This window comes from Mustela nigripes, chromosome 6 (genome assembly GCF_022355385.1).
Source record: "Mustela nigripes isolate SB6536 chromosome 6, MUSNIG.SB6536, whole genome shotgun sequence".
Taxonomy (NCBI): Eukaryota; Metazoa; Chordata; class Mammalia; order Carnivora; family Mustelidae; genus Mustela; species Mustela nigripes.
Genome location: NC_081562.1, coordinates 73,549,815 through 73,571,296, shown reverse-complemented (window position 1 = coordinate 73,571,296; position 21,482 = coordinate 73,549,815). Strand labels below are relative to the sequence as shown.

General features: G+C 38.2%; 1 protein-coding gene across 2 annotated transcripts in view; it reads left to right on the top strand.

Annotated features, from left to right (window-relative positions):
- The window catches only part of PKP2 (plakophilin 2), a 90,581-nt gene extending 78,059 nt beyond the window's left edge, over positions 1 to 12,522 (top strand). Inside the window, exons 11-13 of one of the 2 annotated variants that reach the window (XM_059402886.1) lie at positions 10,540 to 10,627; positions 10,775 to 10,856; positions 10,891 to 12,522. In XM_059402886.1, the coding sequence (XP_059258869.1) occupies positions 10,540 to 10,627; positions 10,775 to 10,856; positions 10,891 to 11,019 (299 nt within the window). In that variant the 3' untranslated portion in view covers positions 11,020 to 12,522. Of the gene's footprint in view, positions 1 to 7,343; positions 7,534 to 10,539; positions 10,628 to 10,774 lie in introns of both variants that reach the window. The other variant, XM_059402885.1, reaches the window with a different exon arrangement.
- The last annotated feature ends 8,960 nt before the right edge of the window (positions 12,523 to 21,482 follow it).

Below are 21,482 nucleotides of genomic sequence, written 5' to 3'. Positions count from 1 at the left end.
TGGAACTAGAGGGGATTATGCTAAGCGAAGTAAGTCAATCAGAGAAAGACAATTTTCATACGATCTCTCTGATAAGAGGAATTTGAGAAATAAGACAGAGGATCAAGGGGAAGGAAAACAAAAATAAGATAAAAACAGAGAAGGAAGCAAACCTAATAAGACACTAAAGCGGATAATACACTATATGTTAGTTAAATTGAATTTAAATTTAAAAATTTTTTTAAAGATTATTTATTTATTTGACAGATCGCAAGTAGGCAGAGAGGGAGGCAGAGAGAGGGAGGGGGAAGCAGACTCCCTGCTGAGCAGAGAGCCCGATGTGGGGCTTGATCCCAGGACTCTCAGATCATGACCACTGAGCCACTCAGGAGCCCCAAAATTTTTTAGATTAAAAAAAAAAGGGGGCGCCTGGGTGGCTCAGTGGGTTAAAGCCTCTGCCTTCGGCTCAGGTTATGATCCCGGGGTCCTGGGATCGAGCCCCGCATCAGGCTCTCTGCTCTGCAGGGAGCCCGCTTCCTCCCCCCTCTCTCTCTCTGCCTGCCTCTCTGCCTACTTGTGATTTCTCTCTCTCTGTCAAATAAATAAAATCTTTAAAAAAAAAAAAAAATTGGCATGGACAGTTTTAAAATGAATACAATGAAGTATTTGCTCCTTTTTTGAGAGTCTGTATTATTGACAAAGATAACTATATTACACTATCAAATAATAAAATGTTTTGTTCCTTTGCTTTCTACACAGAAATGTCTGATGAATGTTTGAATTAAGTCAAATACTATAAAATGAGACAATAGGAAGATAACGCCAAAATCAATCATGTTTCCTAATGCTCCATAAATCAGTCATTCCTGACAACTCAGAATTCAGTTTTTCACAATCTTCCACCAAAATTATACACAAATTCTTTTTTTGTTTTAGTGAATTGGATTAGTAGTTTGGAATACACACACAGACACACAGCACCAGAGATACTGAAATCTGTGGTTATTGTTTTACTAATGTCATTTCCAAAGCCAGCCAGCAGCACGATATTGGACAGGCAGTTTCATAAATGGTTTCCTGCCCATTATAAATACAGAGAGAGCCTGGAAACTTTGCATGAATCTAAAAGAAATCTTGCCCTAGGCGCTCTGAAAAATATGAAAGTGTTCTCCTCATTGTCCTTTGTGGACTTTTGTGCTGTACTTTAATCAGGTATATTATCCTTTGACTTTTTTCCCCCCCAAAGGATAGATGGCTCTATCTTTAAACAGTGCTGATGGAGGTAACTTGTGCTCAACCCATTATACACGTGCCTTCAGGGCAAAATACTGTTGTTCCAGTGTTCTACCATCCTCTAAACTGTTGGAAAGATACAAATGTAGCCTCACTCACACTTCACTTTTTTTTTTTTTTTTTTTTTTTTTTTTAATAAATAAACACTCTATTTAATTCTTCAGTTGAGCAGGAAATGGTCTTGGCAGAGTCAAGGTTTTTTTGTGTTACACTATACTTAATGTTTATTTATTTTCTTTGTTAGCCTACTTTGAGTGAGTTCTGGCTTTGATACATTGCATCTCAAATTTTGTTGGCTCCCCTGGATAATTATAATATTTATACTTTTTCTCCTCTTAATATTTAATGGTTTAACAATGTGACTTCTCTTCCTGTATTTGTCACTTTCAACCAGAAGCTAGATAAATGGAAAATCATTGTTTTGGATGGTTTTATTAAAGAACAACTTTAATTTTTTTAAAGATATATGCTCATTTTAAAAATTCAAGCAATTAAGAAAAGCACCACAAATAAAGCAAAAATACTTCCTCTTATCATTCAGAAAACAACTCTTGTTAACCTTAGGTGAATATCTTTCCAGACATCTCTCTATGCCTATAAACAGATGAAAGTTTAGACAGAAAAATGAATAAATGATATTAAAATTGGGTCATACAACATCTAGTGGCCAATAAATCATTAGAATTAGTTTTAACAAAAGTAAACATTCAAAATGACATAGAATCACTGAACTTTGGACAAATTTTTCACTACATTTCAGACATGTTTTAGAAACTGTGGGAACGTGTACTCAAGTTTGTCTCAGTCCTGATTTCTAACTCTTGGCCAAACCTAGAGGAATGTCTTGATTGCACACGCAGCAATATTAGTCTCCTCGATCTCTAAGAGTTCCTCTTTTATAACTTGTGTATGACGTGCGTGTAACACCGCCTGTAGACACATAAAATGGAAGGAAACAAAGGAAAGAAGAAAGGGAAGGAAGGGAGAGAGGGAAAGAGAGGAAAGTTTCTTTTCCAATGTCTGTATTCCAGTTGATCATTTTACTGGTCCTCTTAACTAAAGTGCCCTGTATACTGTAGGTGATGCCCACTGAACATTATTGAGAGGACCAGTGTTTTGTTAAACAGATCTGGCCATGTCCTGTATTATGGAATAGCTGCAAAGGACCATTATCGGACAGTCACATCAGAATTTATTATGACCGGCCTCATCCACATCCTCTCACTAATGAGGTAGTTTGCACCAAAAGTCTAGTTTTGTTCAATTTATTTTATGGAGTCTGTTATTGTAGTGAGGCTTGTATTCATAAAATTCCAATGAGATCATCTTCATTGGATTCTTTGTAATTTTTAAAATTTTAATTCTAGTGTAGTTAACATGCAGTGTCATTTGTTTCAGGTGTACAGTGCAGTGATTCATCAAGTCTATACATTACTCAGGGCTCATCACAGTTATCTGTACTCTTTTTTTTTTTTTAAGATTTTGTTTATTTATTTGACAGAGATCACAAGTAGGCAGAAGGGCAGGCGGGGGTTGGGGGCGGGGGGAAGCAAGCTCCCCGCTGAGCAGAGAGCCCATTGTGGGGCTCAATCCCAGGACCCTGGGATCATGACCTGAGCCTAAGGCAGAGGCTTTAACCCACTGAGCCACCCAGGTGCCCAGTATCTGTACTCTTAATCCCCTTCGCGTATTTCATGCATTTCCCCCACCAACTACCCCTCTGGTAACCATCAGTTTGTTCTCTGCAGATAAGAGCCTGTTTTTTTAACTGCCTTTTTTTTGCCCTTTGTTTATTTTGTTTCTTAAATTCTATTTATGAGGGGTACCTGTGTGGCTTAGTCAGTTAAGCATCTGCCTTTGCCTCAGGTCGTGATCCTGGGTTCCTGGGGTTGAGCCCCATATCAGGTTCCCTATTCAGCACAGAGACCGCTCTTCCTCACCCTCTGCTGTTCCCCCTGCTTGTGCGATCTCTCTCTCTCTCTCTCGCTCTCAAATAAATAAAATCTTTAAAAAAAAAAAGAATTCCACATATGAGTGAAATCATATGGTATTTGTCTTTCCTTGAGTGACTTATTTCACTTAGTTCCAATCATGTTTTTGCAAATAACAAGATTTCATTCTTTTTTTATGGTGGAATGATATTCCATATAATACACACTTGGGCTGCTTCTATAATTTGGTTATTGTAAATAATGCTGCAGTAAACATAGGGGCGCATGTATCCCTTTGAATTAGTGTTTTCATGTTCTTTGGGTAAATACTCAGTAGTGCAATTACTGGATGGTAGGGTAGTCCTATTTTTAAGTTTTTGAGGAATTTCCATGCTGTCCTCTACAGTGGTGCACCAGTTTGCATTCCCACCAACAGTGTACAAGGATTCCTTTTTCTCCATATTCTTGCCAACACTTGGTTCTTGAGTTTTTTCTTTTTTTTTTTATTTTAGCCATCTGACAGGTGTGAGGTGATATCTCATAGTGGTTTTGATTTGCATTTTCTTGACGATAAGTGATGATGAGCATCTTTTCATGTGTCTGTTGGCCATCTGTTTTCTTTGGAGAAACATCTGTTCTTGTCTTCTGCCCATTTTTTAATTGGATTATTTGGTTTTTGGTGTTGGGTTGTATAAGTTGTTCATATATTTTGGATAATGACCCTTTATCAGATATGTCATTTGCAACTATCTCCTTCCATTCAATAGGTTGTCTTTTAGTTTTATTTGTTGTTTTTTGCTGAACAGAAGCTTTCTCATTTGATGTAGTCCCAACAGTTTACTTCTGCTCGGTTTCCCTTGCTGCAGGCAAGAGATCTAGAAAAATGCTGCTACAGTCAATGTCAGAGAAATTACTACCTGTCCTCTCTTGAAGTAATTTTATGGATATTTAATCGATCTTATTTTTGTGTATGGTGTAAGGAAGTGGTCCACTTTCACTTTCATTTTTTGCATGTTGCTGTCCAGTTTTCCTAACACCATTTGTTGAAGAGACTGGTATTTTCCCATGGCATATTCTTACCTCCTTTGTCGAAGATTAATTGGTCATATATTTGTAGCTTTATTTCTATGTAGCCCCTTGCTTTCATAAGATGACCCACCAATAAAACCCTACTCATTTCAAGGACAGTATCGAGAAGAGGGTTCTACAAGATAAATGCAATTTTTAAGTTCCAAGTCAGCTTTATGTCAGATAAATAATTTGAGTGACAGGACCCATCTTGATTCAGAGTAGTCATAGCCAGGAATAAATGAAAATCAGTTTAAAATACATGAATCGTGTTTCTCATGAGAGACTTCTAGACTAAAACATTCCATATGATGACTTGGAATGAAATCCTCACGTATTACGTGGATTTACAGAAATAAACTTAAAACTTTTATTTTCTTGGGGTGCCTGGGTGGCTCAGTTGGTCAAGCATCTGCCTTCAGCTTAGATCATGATCCCAGGGTGCAGGGATCGAGCCCCACAGGCAGCTCTCTGCTCGTCCGGGAGCCTGCTTCTCCTTCTGCCCCATCCCCCCAGCTCAGGCATGTACTCTCTCTCAAATAAACAAATAAAATTTTTTTTAAAAATATATTTTCTTACAAATTTAAAGATAGGCACACTTGGTATGGTGACAGAGTATTAGAGCTCATGCAGAAGACACGGATCTGCGTCCTACAAGGCCACTTTGTCACTTACACCACCTTGGCTAGTCATTGAACTGCTCTAACCAGAATGAGATTAATAATCACTACTTCAAGGATCAGATAAAATAATGTATTTATAAGGAAGTATTTGGACACATCTTGAGATTCTCAATTCCCATTTACTCATATTTACAGATGTTTTCTGACATCCAACTAATGCCTTGGCTTTTTAAGACATTGAGTTTAAGGATTAAATAAAATCTCCCTCAGCAACAAGACATTGAGCTGCAACTCTCCCAATAACATGAGAAGGCCTTTAATTTTATATTTCATTATTAAAGATCCCATTTTAATTGTCCCAAAATATATTTATTCAGGCCCAGTCATGTGTGTACGTACATATGCATACATACATATGCTCTTTCTTTTCAGGTTTCTTTTGCTTATTTTCTTTCCTAATGTTACGTGTATGCATTTATGTATGTATGTATATTACCAACCCTGTGAAGTAGATACTATTATTCCCCCATTTTACAGATTGAAGAAACACAGCATGGAGAGGTTAAGTAGCTTGCCCAGACCACATAGCCACGGAGGGGAGAGACAGGACTGAAACGAAAAGTCTGACTTTAGAGCCTGAGCTCTGAGCTCTGAACACTGTGCCTCGATGCTTCAACAACAGTGAAAACCAGAGCTCAGGTCTTTGAGCAGAAGGTGTGTCCTTCCTGTCAGTCAGGTCCACATATTATCAAAGGATGATAAGTTGCTCAGTCCTTTTATTGCATCTGTCTCTGTTTTAGACATAGCACTCAAAGCTGGAGTCCAGAGTAAATGTGATGATTGTCTTCAGGAACCCATAGCCTCCTTTGGAACTCAGACAGCACATGACTGATTACAATGCAGTGCCCTAGAGAAAGGAGTGCGCTTCATCATGACACATAAACTCAGATGAAGAAACAACAAAACAAAGCAGAAGTATTTGTTTTACAACCATGATAAACACAACACCGTATTAAAGAGCTGTGAAGAGCAACAGGCGCTTGCTCTCTATCATTGAAGAAGGGTCCCAAGTAGTAAGAGAAAAAGAAGAAAATACACATGAAAAGAATCATTGCAAAAAATCAAGTATATATCTATATTGCCCAAAATATATACCAATATATTTGACAAGTTATAGTCAAATCATCAAATAGTAATACCTCTTTTGTTACCACCAAAAAAACACAAATTAAAACCCTACAACCTAGAACTTACATATAGAGTGAAAACATAAATTTAAAAGTGTTGCCTTTTTTTTTTTAAATAATAGTATTATTTGTGCACTGAAGAAACTAAGCAATACAAATAATTTTTTTGAAAAAATTTTTAGGTCACCATCAATACTATTGTCAAAAAACAAGTCTTGTTAACATTTTAATGTATTTCTTCTCAGGTTTCTTTTGAATATTTTCTTTCCAAATGTTATTATATATTCTTTTTTTAATATTTTATATTATATATTCTTCATAAATAACTGTACTTAACTTTCACACAGAATACTAATATAAATATTTTATTATACATGTTTCACAAATATTTTTGAGATACATAATCTTTGCAGATGTGTTTTAGAAAATCATATTCCTATTATTAAGTTATGTAAGCTTTTTATAATTTTTCACTTATATATAATACTATAATAAAAACCTCTGCATATGGCTTTTTCTGTTTTTAAAGTAAATGTCTTTAGGATTAATTTCTAGAAGTGCAATTACTGAATCAAAGAATGTGAAAAAATTTTAAATTCTTGACACTTCTGTTAAATTATCATTGTCATTTCTGCCAAAAGAATTTCAATGTACTGAGAAGAGAATACCATCTTTTGGGGGGCACTTGGGTGGCTAATTTGTTTGAGCATCCAACTCTTGATTTCAGCTTAAGTCACTCTCAGGGTCATGGGATCGAGCCCCACATTGGACTCCCTGCTCAGCAGAGAGTATGCTGGGGAGTCTCCCTCCCCTCCACTCACAGGTCCCTTTGCCCACATGCTCTCTCTCTCTCTCTCTCAAATAAATGTTTTTTAAAAATCACCATTTAAGAATCTTTTTAAGGGGTGCCTGGATGGCTCAGTGGGTTAAGGCCTCTGCCTTCAGCTTGGGTCATGATCTCAGGGTCCTGGGATCGAGCCCCACATCCGACTCTCTACTCAGCAGGGAGCCTGCTTCCCCCCCTCTCTCTGCCTCTCTCTCTGCTTGCTAATGATCTCTCTCTGTCAAATAAACAGAAAAAAATCTTAAAAAAAGAAGTAAGAAAGATCTTTTTAAAATTTGAGTATCAGAGATTACGTCTTTCCATATGTTCATTAACTAGTTGTGTTTCTTTTAAAAATGTTTTTTACCCAAAATGTGTTGGGATCTTGAGATTAAGGAATAATCCTTCTAATCAAATGTTGATTTTTTTCTTTTTGTAGCCAAAGAAACTTTGCCTGATTTGGTTTCCATAATTCCTGACACAGCCCCGAGTACTGATCTTCTCATTGAGACTACAGCCTCTGCCTGCTACACTCTGAACAATATAATCCAAAATAGTTACCAGAATGCACGGGATCTTCTGAACACTGGAGGCCTGCAGAAAATCATGACCATCAGCTCAGGCGATGTGTAAGTCTTACAGTATCTGCCTGTTGGTTATCTCCCTATTCCTCACCATCCCTCCCATATGACATCTAGTTTTGAATGTCCACACATTGAGAACCATGAGTATTATGGCCCAAAAAACAAGATTGTAAAGTTGAGCCAGATGGTCTGGTTCAATTCTTGATAATCAAGCAAGTGAAAAACTGAATTCTCCAAGCCAAATAGTTGCCCATTCACTTCTAAAATATCCAGATAGTCAAACTCCATAATTTCTCTGGGTAGTACATGGCAACCTTTTATTGACCTAATGAATTAGTTTCCTAGAGCCACAGCTGTGATTTAAAACCAGGAAAATATAAGCAAAGTGAGAGTCCTTCCCACCAAAGTGGGCAGCAAAGGGACTGCTCCTTTCCTCACTTAGATCTAGACCTAGTGTCACGCCAGGTACCTTAGAAAAAGCAGTGATAACACAAGAAGTAGGAGGCAACGTAATCAGAAATTCCTGCTTTCTCAGTTTTCTCTATCACATCTCTTCCATCTCTCATTCCCTTCTGAGAATAGGAGATCTAATTACAGTAGACATCCCACATCCCTGTTCCTGTGTCTTTTAATTTTTTCCATTAAAAAAAAAGTGATAAAGAGAATGAAAAACGTTGTGTAATGAAATTAATTACTATTAGTTAATTTACAGGCATGGAATCCAAAGAGGGCATCTTTTTCTCTATTTATACAATTCTGAATTGTTTGAGTTGTTAAATAGAAGTTACTTTTGTAAGTAACTAAGAAAGAGATGAAGTGTTATACCCCAATTCTAATGAGTGGTAAAGCACATGGACTTCACCCCTGCTAGACGAATGTGTGCCTGGCCCCATGGGGTCCTGGAGTCAACACACATCTCCTTCCCCACTCACATAGGCCCCTATACGCTGCAGTCCCATTCCCAAACCTCATGGGGAAGGAAGACCATATTCAGAGTCAAAGGATTAAAAGGAGCGCTGGTTAGAATTCCCCAAGTCAGAATATTCACCTGGTAGAGAGCAGTTGCTCAGTCTTTATGGAAAGATCGAATGATTGCTATAAAACAGAAATGACTTTCAAGTAGTCATCCATGCTTCTAAGCAAATCTCCCTAAGACCATATGATTTTCATTATTTGAGTAATCGAGCATAAGAAGTGCATGGAGAATATACCCTCACTTTTAGTATAGCTTAGCAATATATGGGGATGTGCTACTCTATTCTTTTTTGCCCTGAGTGTCCATTTGCCCTGGCTCAAAAAAAAATATATCATCAACATGGAGCTTCTACCAGTTGTGCCTGCTGTTCCTTCCTTGCTAAGTGTTGTATAGCTGACCCGTAATGTAGGGGCTAGCCTGGAAATTAGTTGCCATTTATAACATTTTTTTCTTTGAATAAATGATTTCCAAGTAACAACCAACTTATAAAGAAGCTGTGATATCAAACCCTTGCTATTCAAAAAACATTTTCCAGTTTTAAATATTAGAGACCCATAGTTTTCATGGATTTATTAGTATTTCAGTATTAGCAAGTGACTCTGAAAAGTCCATGAAGTACTAAAAAAAATCTGTAAAGTGCTGATTTGATTTTCCCTTAATGCAAGACTGGCATGGAAGAGAAAGGCTTTTAGCTAATGAATGAACTCAAGATGTGCTTTTCCATACCGTATTGCATTATCTGTTCATGGTTGCCTGTTTGTAAACTCCTATGACATGAAAAATTAAACGTTTGTTTCTTTGTTAAAAGAAAAAACTCAGCTGTGTGCTTGTTCAGTTGATGGAAGAGAAAGAGCTCTAAGGAAGCATAGATCCTTAGCCAGAAACAGGATGTTTAGGACAAATGTTTTGTTTTGTTTTTATTTAAATTCAATTTAATTAACACATAGTGTATTGTTAGTTTCAGCGGTAGAATGTAGTGATTCATCGGTTGCATATAACACCCAAGTGTTCATTACTTCAAGTGCCTTCCTTAATGCCCATCACCCAGTTACCTCACCCCCCAACTCACCTCATTTTAGGACAAACTTAAAAGCAAAACATCAAAAACTAAGTATATTGTCAGGGTACCTGGCTAGCTCAGTGGGTGGAACATGTGACTTCTGAGATCAGGGTTTTGAGTTTGAGCCTCATGTTGGGTGTAGAGATTACTTAAAAAATAAAGAAGAGGGACGTCTGGGAGGCTCAGTCGGTTAAGCATCTGCCTTTGGCCCAGGTCATGTTCCCAGGGTCCTGGGATCCAGCCCCATGCTGGGCTCCCTTCTCCACCAGGAGTCTCCTTCTCCCTCTGCCCCCTCCCCCTGCTCATTCTCTCTCTTTCTCACTTTCTCTCTCAAATAAATAAAGTCTTTTTCTTAAATTGAAGGAAAAAAACTTAAGTACAGTGTCCAGTATTGTAGTGACTTGGATTTATAACGGGAGTACATTTTCCATTCACTCCATACAAAAACAAAGAAATTTGGAAGCTATTGTAACAAATATTTCAATAAGAATTTATTATATTAACTTAAAAATATTACTCATACTCTCGTAGAATCACTAAGTCTAGAAGGTAGATATATTTTTCAGTCATGCTTTTCCAAATTTGTATTCTATGTATATGCATTATAAATGTACAAATATATTTCTATTCTATAAATAGCATGTATATAATATTTAATATATTTGATTTATTTATTAATGTAATATAAATAAATGTAAATAATGTATATAAATATATAAATTATATTCTATAAGCCAAGGATTTATGAAATCTAAGGATATATTCCTTGTAAATATCAGGAATATGCTCTATAAAAACTATTTGCTGGCCTGTGCTAGTGGTTTTAAGATTTTTTTTTTTAATAATTTTTTTTTTTTTTTTAAACCCAATGTGGCCCCTGGCCTTCAAAGCTCACCATCTAATTCTCTTGTTATGGTGAGTGTCCTGACTTGGCTGTCGAGCAGCAGCAGTTAAAGATCTGCGGAACGCCCACAGACAGCATCCTGATCTCGGAATGCCTTTTTCCTCTTTTCAGTTATGGCTCCAACAAAGCAAGTAAAGCTGCTTCTGTTCTCCTATATTCCCTGTGGACGCACACAGAGCTCCATAATGCCTACAAGAAGGTAAGAACACTAAAAAGGTCTGGGTTGCAGTTAACAGCCACATCGTAATGGCCTGTTTGTCTGCCCCAGGCGACACAGCACTAAAAACTCCATTTTCGTGTATGACAATGTTGTTACCTTTCACATTTCTGTTTGTTTATTCCAAAGGCTCAGTTTAAGAAGACAGATTTTGTCAACAGCCGGACTGCCAAAGCCTACCACTCCCTTAAAGACTGAGGAAAAGGAAAAAGTGCTCTCAGAAATCTCAACCTCACCATTCTCAGCCACAAAAAAAAAGCCTCAAAGGAAAACACCTATTTTTCTACTTCCCAGCCCAAGAAACCTCAAAAGAGCATGCCCTGTTTCTTAGCCTTTTCTATTTTCAAGGTCCCCAGAATCCAGAAGACATATAGGCAAAATATAATTTTATTAGTCTTCCAGAAAACTTTTTCAAGTTTGCTACCAGTAGACATTGGCAACAGCCTCACTTTTACCCTCCACAGACTGTGGTCCTTGTGATCGGGATTCACGGTGCAGGGCCTCCCGGAACCGAAATGCGAATTCATGTGGAATGAGCATTAACAACAAACAAGGAAAGAAGGAGACTGTCCTATTACCAGGATTTTAACAGTTTGGTTTATGCGTATAGTCCTTTCCTGGTTTCTATATTTTGTCTCTCATATGCACATTGCTTCACCATTGGCCATGAGTGTATTGTTCTGCAGTGTTGAAACAGAATGAAAACGACAAGAAATATTTGCAGGAGAAAATTTAATGGCAAAATTATATGTTTGTTTACTTTGTGCTTGTTTTTATCCTCTTGAATTTTTTTTTCTGATTTGAAGTGAACTGAAGAAATTTAGGTCACATTGAGTGTGCATGACTCTAAGAAAACGAAATTGAAATGAAGTGATCATAGCAAATTTAAAAATCTTCTCACAGAGAACAGCGACTATGGTTATAAAATTCCGTGTTCCCTCTAACACTTAAATATAGTCTTGCTCAAGGAAATACCTACCCTATGACAACACCATGAAATGCAAATCTCTCCAGAATAGTAGGATTCAATATGATCTATTACCTGGACTTTTTCAGCAACTTCAGTGGTCTGGTAGAAAACAGACTCTATACTCTTCAGCTACAAAAGGAAATAAAAACCTCTCAAACTGCTGCATGAGCCCAGGGCACTGAAAACAGCTCATTTAATAAATTATTATCAATCAGCCCAACTTTGCCCAACATTTAAAAAATACCACCTTAGAGAGCCTCTAAATCTCATGTGATCTTCCTCAAGCCATTATTTTAAGTCAAGGAAATTACAGAGCAAAAAAATGAAGACACTGTGTTGAGGAAAAATATGTCAAGGCTATGCAGAAATGATATGGGATATACTAGTGTTGAAAAATTGACATCATCTGTTGAAGTGAATCTGTTAAAAGTGTTCTTTTAACTGAGCGATGATTAGTACCATTTATGTAAAATTAGTCTTCTCAACTACAGTTCTGTTATATTTTCCTTTTTAAAAAAAAAAAATCTGACAGTGTTTTCTATAAGAAAGTAAGAAGGAAAAAAATCCTTCAGCTCCCTTTGGCCAGAGATGTATAATAGAAAAATAAATGCCCATTTTCAAATTGAATGTGTACTTAAGTCTTTATTATCTTGAGAAGACAAAATTCTTTTAATTTTAAGAGCTTAATGGAGAAGACTCAGAATACTAACCTAGTTCAAAATGAAATTGTTAGATACCAATTTTTAAATACTGAAGAGAAAAACCATTTCTTTTTCTAGAGCTTTGATGAATAATGTTTGGAACATTTTTTATTCCTCTACATAACTGATGGATGTTCAAAAGTTTCTGTGTTTTTTAATGCATTAGTAGAGCCTTCAATATTAAACACAAAAGGAGGTCAAAATAATGTTGCCTGCATTGGTATCTGTGTACATCTGATTTATTTGTGTATCACAGTATATGTGCTATGACTGACACGGCATTTGAAGATTTGACCTTATAAACTTACATTGCTAAGTTTCTATTTCTATTTGTAATTGTTTCTATTTCTTCCCTACTTAAAAGCCTAGATTCTTTACAAAGAAACACTTCCTGCAAGAAAACTGGAATTAGCTAATGACTAAAGCATGCCTCAATGGAGAGACATACTAATGTGGTAGATTTTAGTAAATTGAGTGGGTCTGTGACCTGACAAGATAGACTGGTTTGATCCGCATGTCCTTCTTTGTTCACTCTGCTTACCAAAAACCTCACTATTCTACTATCTTTGGATACCTCTGGGGGAGGTCCTTGTGTGCTGAATATCAGTTTTGATCTCAGGTCCACACAAAAAGCTTTTTTTTTTTTTAAAAAAAATATGTGTCCCATCCTTCCCCATGTCATCAGATTTGACAAGCTGAGTGGAGCCTTTTTGTCTATTTCTGCTAAGAGTTCCAAAGGACTGCTTCCTTGTCAAGAATTCTTAATGATGGTGTGGCATATGGGAGGTCACTGCCTTGGCTTTCTGTCACTGGAAACATTTGTTTATACCTGATGGAAATAACCAACGGGTTATCTGGCAAGATAGGGGATTAACATGTCAAATGGGGAAATACGCAGCATGAGTAGATAAACCACTTTAAAATGAATTTAATCACCCTCTGAAGAAGCAATTTCTCAGAATAAAGAAAGGAAATAGGAAATAAACATATTTCAATATCTTTATATACCTATAACTTATTTGTACTATAGTTATAAATGAAATTTCCTCTAAATAAAACGTGTCATGAACTTATTGTGCTTTGGAATGAGGTCAACTTCAGTATGTTTGTACTTCCAACAAAATTGCAGAAGCCTCGAATCGTGGGATCTGAGGATTAGGGGGGAATTTAGAGGACATCTGGTCAAGTCCTTCTTAAAGTATTGAATGCATCAGAAAAGATGCAGTTCTTATCAAAGTAACAGGAGAAAAATTTTCAGTCATTCGTTCAGCTAATGCTCGCATGACCCTGTAATGCACCCATTTTAAGACTCAGTAACTGTTACATTAAATTATTTGTTGTGGAAGAGAAAATAAATAAAAAAGGAAACAAACTTTTCAAAATAAAATCCTGCATTACATTTAATGTTTTAGTTTGTAGTGGTACTGACAACTTCATCTCTTAGGAAATAAACTTCAACCTTTTAAGGACAGTAAGAGAAAGGAAAACTCTCTTTTTATGATATATTCAGGAAAGAAAGATCAAAATGCTGTATGTTGGTAAAAGAGCTGTTTTTAAAGAATGAGAGGAAGGGAAAGCATTCTGAAGCCATCTGGGAGACACACGTAAAGAATCCAGCAATAGTTAGCCTGGAAGAAAGGTGCCATGTTACCTGTCTTCAAATATCTGAAGGACCTTTGTATAAAAGATGACAGTCTTATTCTGAGTAGAGGAGAGACCAGGCCAATAGGTAGAGGCTTGTGAGACTAGCTCTGACTGAACAATAGTGGACGTATATTTGAGTACTCCTCACAGCCTCCTCATGAAGGATACAGTTTTTCCTTTTTCTTCCTTTTTTTACATTTTACACATGAAAATAATGTGAAGTAGAAAGAGGTCACCTTCCGAAGGAGTACAGCCAGAAAGCTCAGGGAGGCCATAGAAAGTCAGGTGGAATAGCTCCTCACAGGCTCTACTCCGAGACCAAAGAATGGAAGGTGTGTCTCCATGCTGGAGCAATGTGGGGGATCTGTTTGGCTTATCTCTCTTTGGAGAGTTCTAAGGGCAGTCTGGCATAATGGTGAAGAGGACTGATTCTAGAACCAACCAGTCTGAGCTCAAAGTGGGACTTCTCCTGTTTAATAGCTGGAGTGAGTTTCTTACTTAACTCTGAGTCTCAGCCTTCTTTAACTGTTAGGTGGGAACAATAGTAGTAGTTACTTCTACTGTTGGGTTGTTTGAGGATTAAATGTCTTCTTAATTGTAAAGCACTAAAAACAGTCCCTGACAGTATGTACCGAACAAATGCTAACTACATTACTTGGAGTTCCCTGGTTTGAGGGTTCTTTGCTTTTTTTTTGTACTCCATCTCTTGAGTTTCTCTTTTCAGATATGGTTGATTTAGTTAAAAGCCCCAGCCCCTTCCCCCAACTACCCATTTTACACACACACCATCCCTTAGAAGGCCAGGCAAAAAAAAGAGGAAAACAAATATGGCCCAGTCAAGTGATCCTGAATGTCTCTTCCTCAGGAAACGAGTCTTTTGGGAGGTATTTGTAAGTGTTAAATGAAAAGAAATATCCCCAAATCAAATAAGTTTGAGAAGGGCTGGATTATACAAAGATTGATTACAAGGCTTCTCAGAGTCTCTAACGTGCACTGTGCATTGTGAAATCTCCCAAGAACGGGAGACTTTTGTTTGAATCAGTACAACCTTTTTCCTTAGATGACTCTTGAAGCTGTGCTTCTACTGTGGGCGCTGTGATCTGGGCCAGAGGCAGGAGGACGAGAGGCATTCCTCTGCTTGGCAGCCTTGTCCAGTTCATCTCCTGAGGCCTGGACTACTCAGAAACCATACCTGGGCTTAGTCATGATTTAGTGAAATCAGAAAGTCAATGATTTCAATAGATTAAGGACTAGTTCCTAAGTATTTTGTTTCTTTACCACCTGGCGTGTGCTCGTCTACAGGCAAGAAAGCAACTCAGAAGGCAGTTATTAGCCCAGAGGAGCATGTTGAGGCAGCAACATGCTGTCCTAAATCTCACATCAAGAAGCAGTTAAATCTCTCAGAGGCCTGACTTTCACCGTAAGCTACTAACATACAATCCATCTGGTAAGGAACAAAAAACAAGTTAAAACTTGCAGATTTTCCTACAGCTATAATATAAGATGTTCTTCCCAGGAATAAGCAATTTTTTGGAGTTTTGTTTTAGAAAAAAAGGAGGAGTTCCACTTTTAATTCTCTTTCAGCGTACATGTATTGAACGTTTATTCCTAGAGCTGACAACCAGTGAGATGCAGATTTACGAGAAAGTGCCCACACGTCTGAGCAAAACAGATGTCTCTGTGATGGAAACTTGTACAGTTTACAGTATCCTTTGCGGTATCTGAGAAATGAAAAGTCATCATCTCGTTTCCTGGGAAATAAACGTCATCATTCTACAGGTGAGAGTTGGGGAGCTCTAGAGCCACACAGACCTTCTGGAATAGGTCTCCTAGAATAATGGTTAGCCCGAGAGACAAAGGACTAAGAAGAACATACCTGCATTTTTAGCCAGGAGGAGTTGTCAGAATTGATATCCTTTACTAAGAATGTGTGAAAAATTTAATATTTAGAAAACTAACAAAAATTTTTTTCTCCAATTTGTTTTACCTCTTGCTCTAATTGGAGGTTTTTGCAGTTCCTAATTGAAAAAATAGAAGTAATCTATTTTTGTGGTATTGCTGAACAGCTCTTTATAAGAATTATGTGTGAACATGGGCACCTGGGTGGCTCAGTGGGTTAAGCCGCTGCCTTCGGCTCAGGTCATGATCTCAGGGTCCTGGGATCGAGTCCCGCATCGGGCTCTCTGCTCAGCGGGGAGCCTGCTTCCCTCTCTCTCTCTCTGCCTGCCTCTCCATCTACTTGTGATTTCTCTCTGTCAAATAAATGAATAAAATCTTTAAAAAAAAAAAAAAAGAATTATGTGTGAACATACTAAGTAGCACATTGCCACTTCTTCTGGTTGCTCATACCTAAAGTGACCCACTTCCTCATCTCATGGTTCTATTTCTCCTGCTTTAGTTTATCACTTAAGATGCTTCATTTGCATTCAGGTAACAAAAAAGTTCAGCTCAAGTGGCTTAAACAATAAATGTATTTATTTTGTGTAACAGGAAGACCAGGTTTAGGCTCAGGCTTGGTTATTCCAGCAACTCATTGAAGTCATCAAGAATCTAGATTACTGGGGATCCCTGGGTGGTTCAGTTGGTTAAGCATCTGCCTTTGCCTTCAGTTAAGGTCATGACCCTGAGATCAGGGATAAAGCCCTGCATCAGGCTCCCTGCTCAGCTCTCTTGCTCTCTTGATCACTTTCTCTCAAATAAATTTCAAATAAATAAAATCTTTCTCTCAAACAAATAAATTTTTTTAAATATTTTATTAATTTATTTTACAGAGACAGTAAGAGAGGGAACACAAGTAGGGGCAGCAGCAGAGGGGGAGGGAGAAGCAGGCTTCTTGCTGAGCAGGGAGCCCAGTGTGGGGCTCAATCCCAGGACCTGAGATCATGACCTGAACCAAAAGCAGACGCTTAATGACTGAGCCAACCAGGTGCCCCTAAATAAAATCTTTTTTGAAAAAACATTTCAAAACATTTCAAGGTTCCTTCGGTCTTTCTGCTCTGCCATCCTCGGCATTTTTGCTTTTGTCCCCTGGTTGATTTCTCCATTTTGACAAAATGGTTGCAGCAGCTCCAAACGTGTCACCTTTACAGGCCATGTCTAAAGGCCAGAAGAGGGGCGCCTGGGTGGCTCAGTGGGTTAAGCCGCTGCCTTCGGCTCAGGTCATGATCTCAGGGTCCTGGGATCGAGTCCCACATCGGGCTCTCTGCTCAGCAGGGAGCCTGCTTCCTCCCCTCTCTCTCTCTGCCTGCCTCTCTGCCTACTTGTGATCTCTCTCTGTCAAATAAATAAATAAAATCTTAAAAAAAATAAATAAAGGCCAGAAGATTAAGCAATCCTTCTTGCATCCTTTTTTTTTTTTAAAGTATTGTTTTGGTTTTTGGTTTCTTTTTGTTTTTGTTTTTTTATTTTTTGAAGATTTTATTTATTTATTTATTTGAGAGAGAGAAAGTGAGAGAGTGTGCATGAGAGGGAGAAGCAGACTCCCCACTGAGTGGGTGGGACTCGATCCCCAGACTCCAGGATCATAACCTGAGTCACAGGCAGACATGTAATCAACTGAGCCACCCAGGTGCCCCACATGCATGCTTTTTTTTAATAAGTAAAGAAAAATTTCCCAGAAGCCTCCATCAGATATCCTCATTTTATATTGCCCAGAATTCTTTCACCTGTCCCTTCTTAAATCAATTCCTCGTGAGAAAAATGAAACTACTGTTCCTTTCTCATACCGATCACATTTCACCCAAGGCTGGGCCTACCTCCACTGAGAGGCAAGGGTGGGGAACACTTGAACAAAGCCGGGGTTTTATTGAACAAGAACAAAAGGGGCGGCAGAGTAGTCAACCAACACTGCCTGCCCTTGGTCAGGACATCTGAAGAAGAAAGAATTTACCTTTTTTTTTTCTTTTTTTTTAAGAATTCAACATTTTTTAGCAATCTGACCTCATCTGGCCCATAGGAGAAGTGTTGTCTCAAATGCCACAGGAGAAAGGACAAGTGTGGCTGTTGCATTGCATTTAGGACAAAGTCCATGAGGGCTTGTGAATGAAGAATGACGGAAGAGTTGGGAACTGCAATTAAACCAATAATCATGATTTCAAGGAGAAAGATGAAGATGATGCTCGGCTAACAGTGAGGTTGTATAAAATCATTTCGGAAGTTCTGTGCCTCGTTTTAATTTTCTTCACATCTACCATTCCTCACCTGTAACTGGTAATTATGGGCCCCAAATTATGGACTCCATTACCTTCATGGACCACATCATCTTAGAACATCTGGTCTGAACCCGAGCTGTCTGATAATCTCATTTCCTCAGTGAGACATCAGTTGAGCCAGTAGACACAGCGTGGACTGGAATTCTGACTTTACCCCTCCCTGGCTGTGTGACTCTGGGGAGCTACTTTAACTTTCTGAGTCACTGGGAGAATGGAGTTGACAATTACCGCTTCACTGGATGGTTCAGGGAATAAGATGAGGTGATGTTTTCATCATGCTTGGCTCCTGGGCACTCGATACAAGGTAGCCTTGATGACCTCCTATAGACTGGTCTGTCACCCAGGGGTTCCCCAGACTTCATGTTCTCCAGTCTAATTCCCCTGCTTTTCACAGTGGCCCAGGAATCATCTTAGAGCAGAAAGCAAATTCCATAGTGATGAAACAGGAAATGGGAAGAGAGAGGGGAAACTTCCCTGCTGAATCCCTCCAGCCCCTCCTCCTGCCTCCTGGTTCTGCTCACTTCACTTCTGCTAATCCGATAATCCACACCAAACTCTATCCTGAAGAACTCAAATCAGGGAAAACTCGCAGGGGCACAAAATGAAAGGACTCCCTTTACTACTAGGGTTGCAGTGGGAGATAGTATGTTCTTGCTAACCCAAGAGGAAATATTGAATAAGCTTTTCTATTAAAGAAATGCATTTGTGCTACTTAGGGTAAATAATGCATCTGGTCAAGCAGTAACACTTAGCTTCCTTTTCTGAAAAAAAAAAAAAAATCTGATACTTTTCTGAAGTTAATGTTTTATGTGTGCATGAAAGTATGGGTGTGACATAGACTGTTCATTACCCTCACAACGTCCTTTCTCTCTTCCCATCCCAAGAGAATTTTTGACAGGACACGCAGTGCCCAGTGTAAAGACGATATTTCCCTGACTCACGTGGCAGCTGAGTTGAAGGCATGGGAGTAAATGCTAGCTTGCAGCACGGAAGTAAAGTATAATCCTACAGCCTCTCAAAACCTTCCTTAACACAGTGGGCACATCCCTCCTTTGCCCTCTTTTATCCCCTTTCTCCATTCTCCCTGGAAGGCTGACATTACCTGCCTGACCACAAGGAGGAAGGCCACACTCTGGTGTGGTGGGACAGTGATCTCCGTGGAACCCGGTCATACCAGTTCAGGGCCACTTACCTTCAGACACTGCACACATGAGAGAGAAACAAAATTTTATTGGGTGTAAGCTATTATTATTTTAGTGTTTATATCTCACAATCAAACTTAATTCTAATCATCACTTCTTAACACTACTATAGAGAGCAAAATGTTTTAGTTTTTGTATCTCACAATCAAAATTCTAACCATCACTTCTTAACACTATTATATAGAGCAAAACCAAATCAAGAAAATTTCCAAACCAGAAGATACAGTGTTTCTGTCCTAGATCAAAATGCCAACTAGAAGATTAAACTGCTTGTGAGAATACAGAAAAACAGAAGTAAATTTGGTGAGTTAATTTTGGACTTCAGATTTATTTATTCTGTTGATAAGCCTTTTTACAAAGCAGTCTTCAGCCACATTGTGAAATTATTTCTACTCAATAAAAAAATACATACATTTCCAAGAGGGAACTGGAAGACACAGTTTTGACCTACTGGTGTCATATTTCCTCTGGAAAGCACACTCTGGGGCATATTGCCCCAGAAAATCGTAGTGCTGAAATATAAACCTTGTAAAACCATGTGAGAAAGAAACCTGTTTTATACGATGTATTTGCTGACAAATGTCAAGAGGAAATAATTTCTACAAAATGAAAAGAACCATTAAGTAGTCTAAATTAGGTCACAAACATTTTTAAAACTTCTGCTGGAAAACCACCTATGGTTGACTAATACTCCTTATCCCCCAGATGCTCTATATGATAAAAGGCATCCAATTTCTGACCTGCATTCTATAATATTGAAAAATAATGCTATGTCATAATAACTAGGCCTATATGGATTTGTGGCCGTTTTGCTTCACAGATCTTGCCTTTGGACACTCAGCACCCAGTCCTAATTCTTCTAAATTCCCTCCTGTGTCCTAGGCACTAGGAGGCAAGAAGCTACCTTTCTCACTCTCTCACTGTTAGAGTTTAGAATACAGGTTGGGTTCTGCCAGTACGACGCAGGCGGGGAGGAAGTGGAGGCCATGTTCTGGCTGCTACTGCGTCTGGCAAGCAAGTCCCAATGGATGTAAGTGTACCAATGTCCGGTCACCAGCTTCATGCACGTTGGTAGCCGTGATAGTGACTGCTGTGATGGTAGAACCAGCAGCAGCTGACCTTCTGACTTCCGCTCGTCCAGCTCCTGCAGGAGTGTGTGAACACCAAAGTCCTTTCTACTTATACACTGTTGTAGGGGTAGAAATTCTATTCTGTTGGAGTGAGTTCTGTTTTCTGTGCCGAACCCTGAGAGAGTATTCTAGTCACTCATATATTTGCCAAGAATTGGGGAAATTAGTTTCCCAGAAGAGCGTAATCATTTGTTAACTGAGTTCGTTGATGTTAAAAAGGGATCTTTGGTATATCATAAAGATTGGTGTTTCTTAAGCATTGAGCTCAACTTAAATATTTGGTTTTCAATACACATATAATTTTTCTATAAAATTTTTACTTGATCTTTGATTACTATTTCAATAAGTAATAAGTTTAACAGTAATTTATCCCAAATAATTAACCTTTAATTAATTATATGTTGGTTAAGCATAATAAACAATAATCACAGAAATTCAGTGTATCTCAAGGCCTTCATACACTCAACATGTTAGATACAAATATTTAATTAAACTTGACTAAGTTAAAGGGTGCTAAGAAACCTGAAACATACAGACTTGAAATATCCAATTCCTTTAGACAGTCAAATACTGTTTTCAAACTATATCAAAAACCTTCCTCATAAAAATCATAAGACTAATATTAATTAAACATATCAAATTAAAATCACAAGTACAGGGGGATCTGGCTGGCCCAGTTGGAAGAGCATGGGATTCATTTTTTGTTTTGTTTTAAAGATTTTGTTTATTTATTTGACAGAGATCACAAGTAGGCAGAGAGGCAGAGAGGCAGGCAGAGAGGGCAGGGGGGCGGGGAGCAGGCTCCCCGCTGAGCAGAGAGCCTGATGCGGGGCTCGATCCCAGGACCCTGAGATCATGACTTGAGCTGAAGGCAGAGGCTTTAACCCACTGAGCCACCCAGGTGCCCCAAGCATGGGATTCTTTTTTTTTTTTTAATTTTTTATTTTTTATAAACATATATTTTTATCCCCAGGGGTAC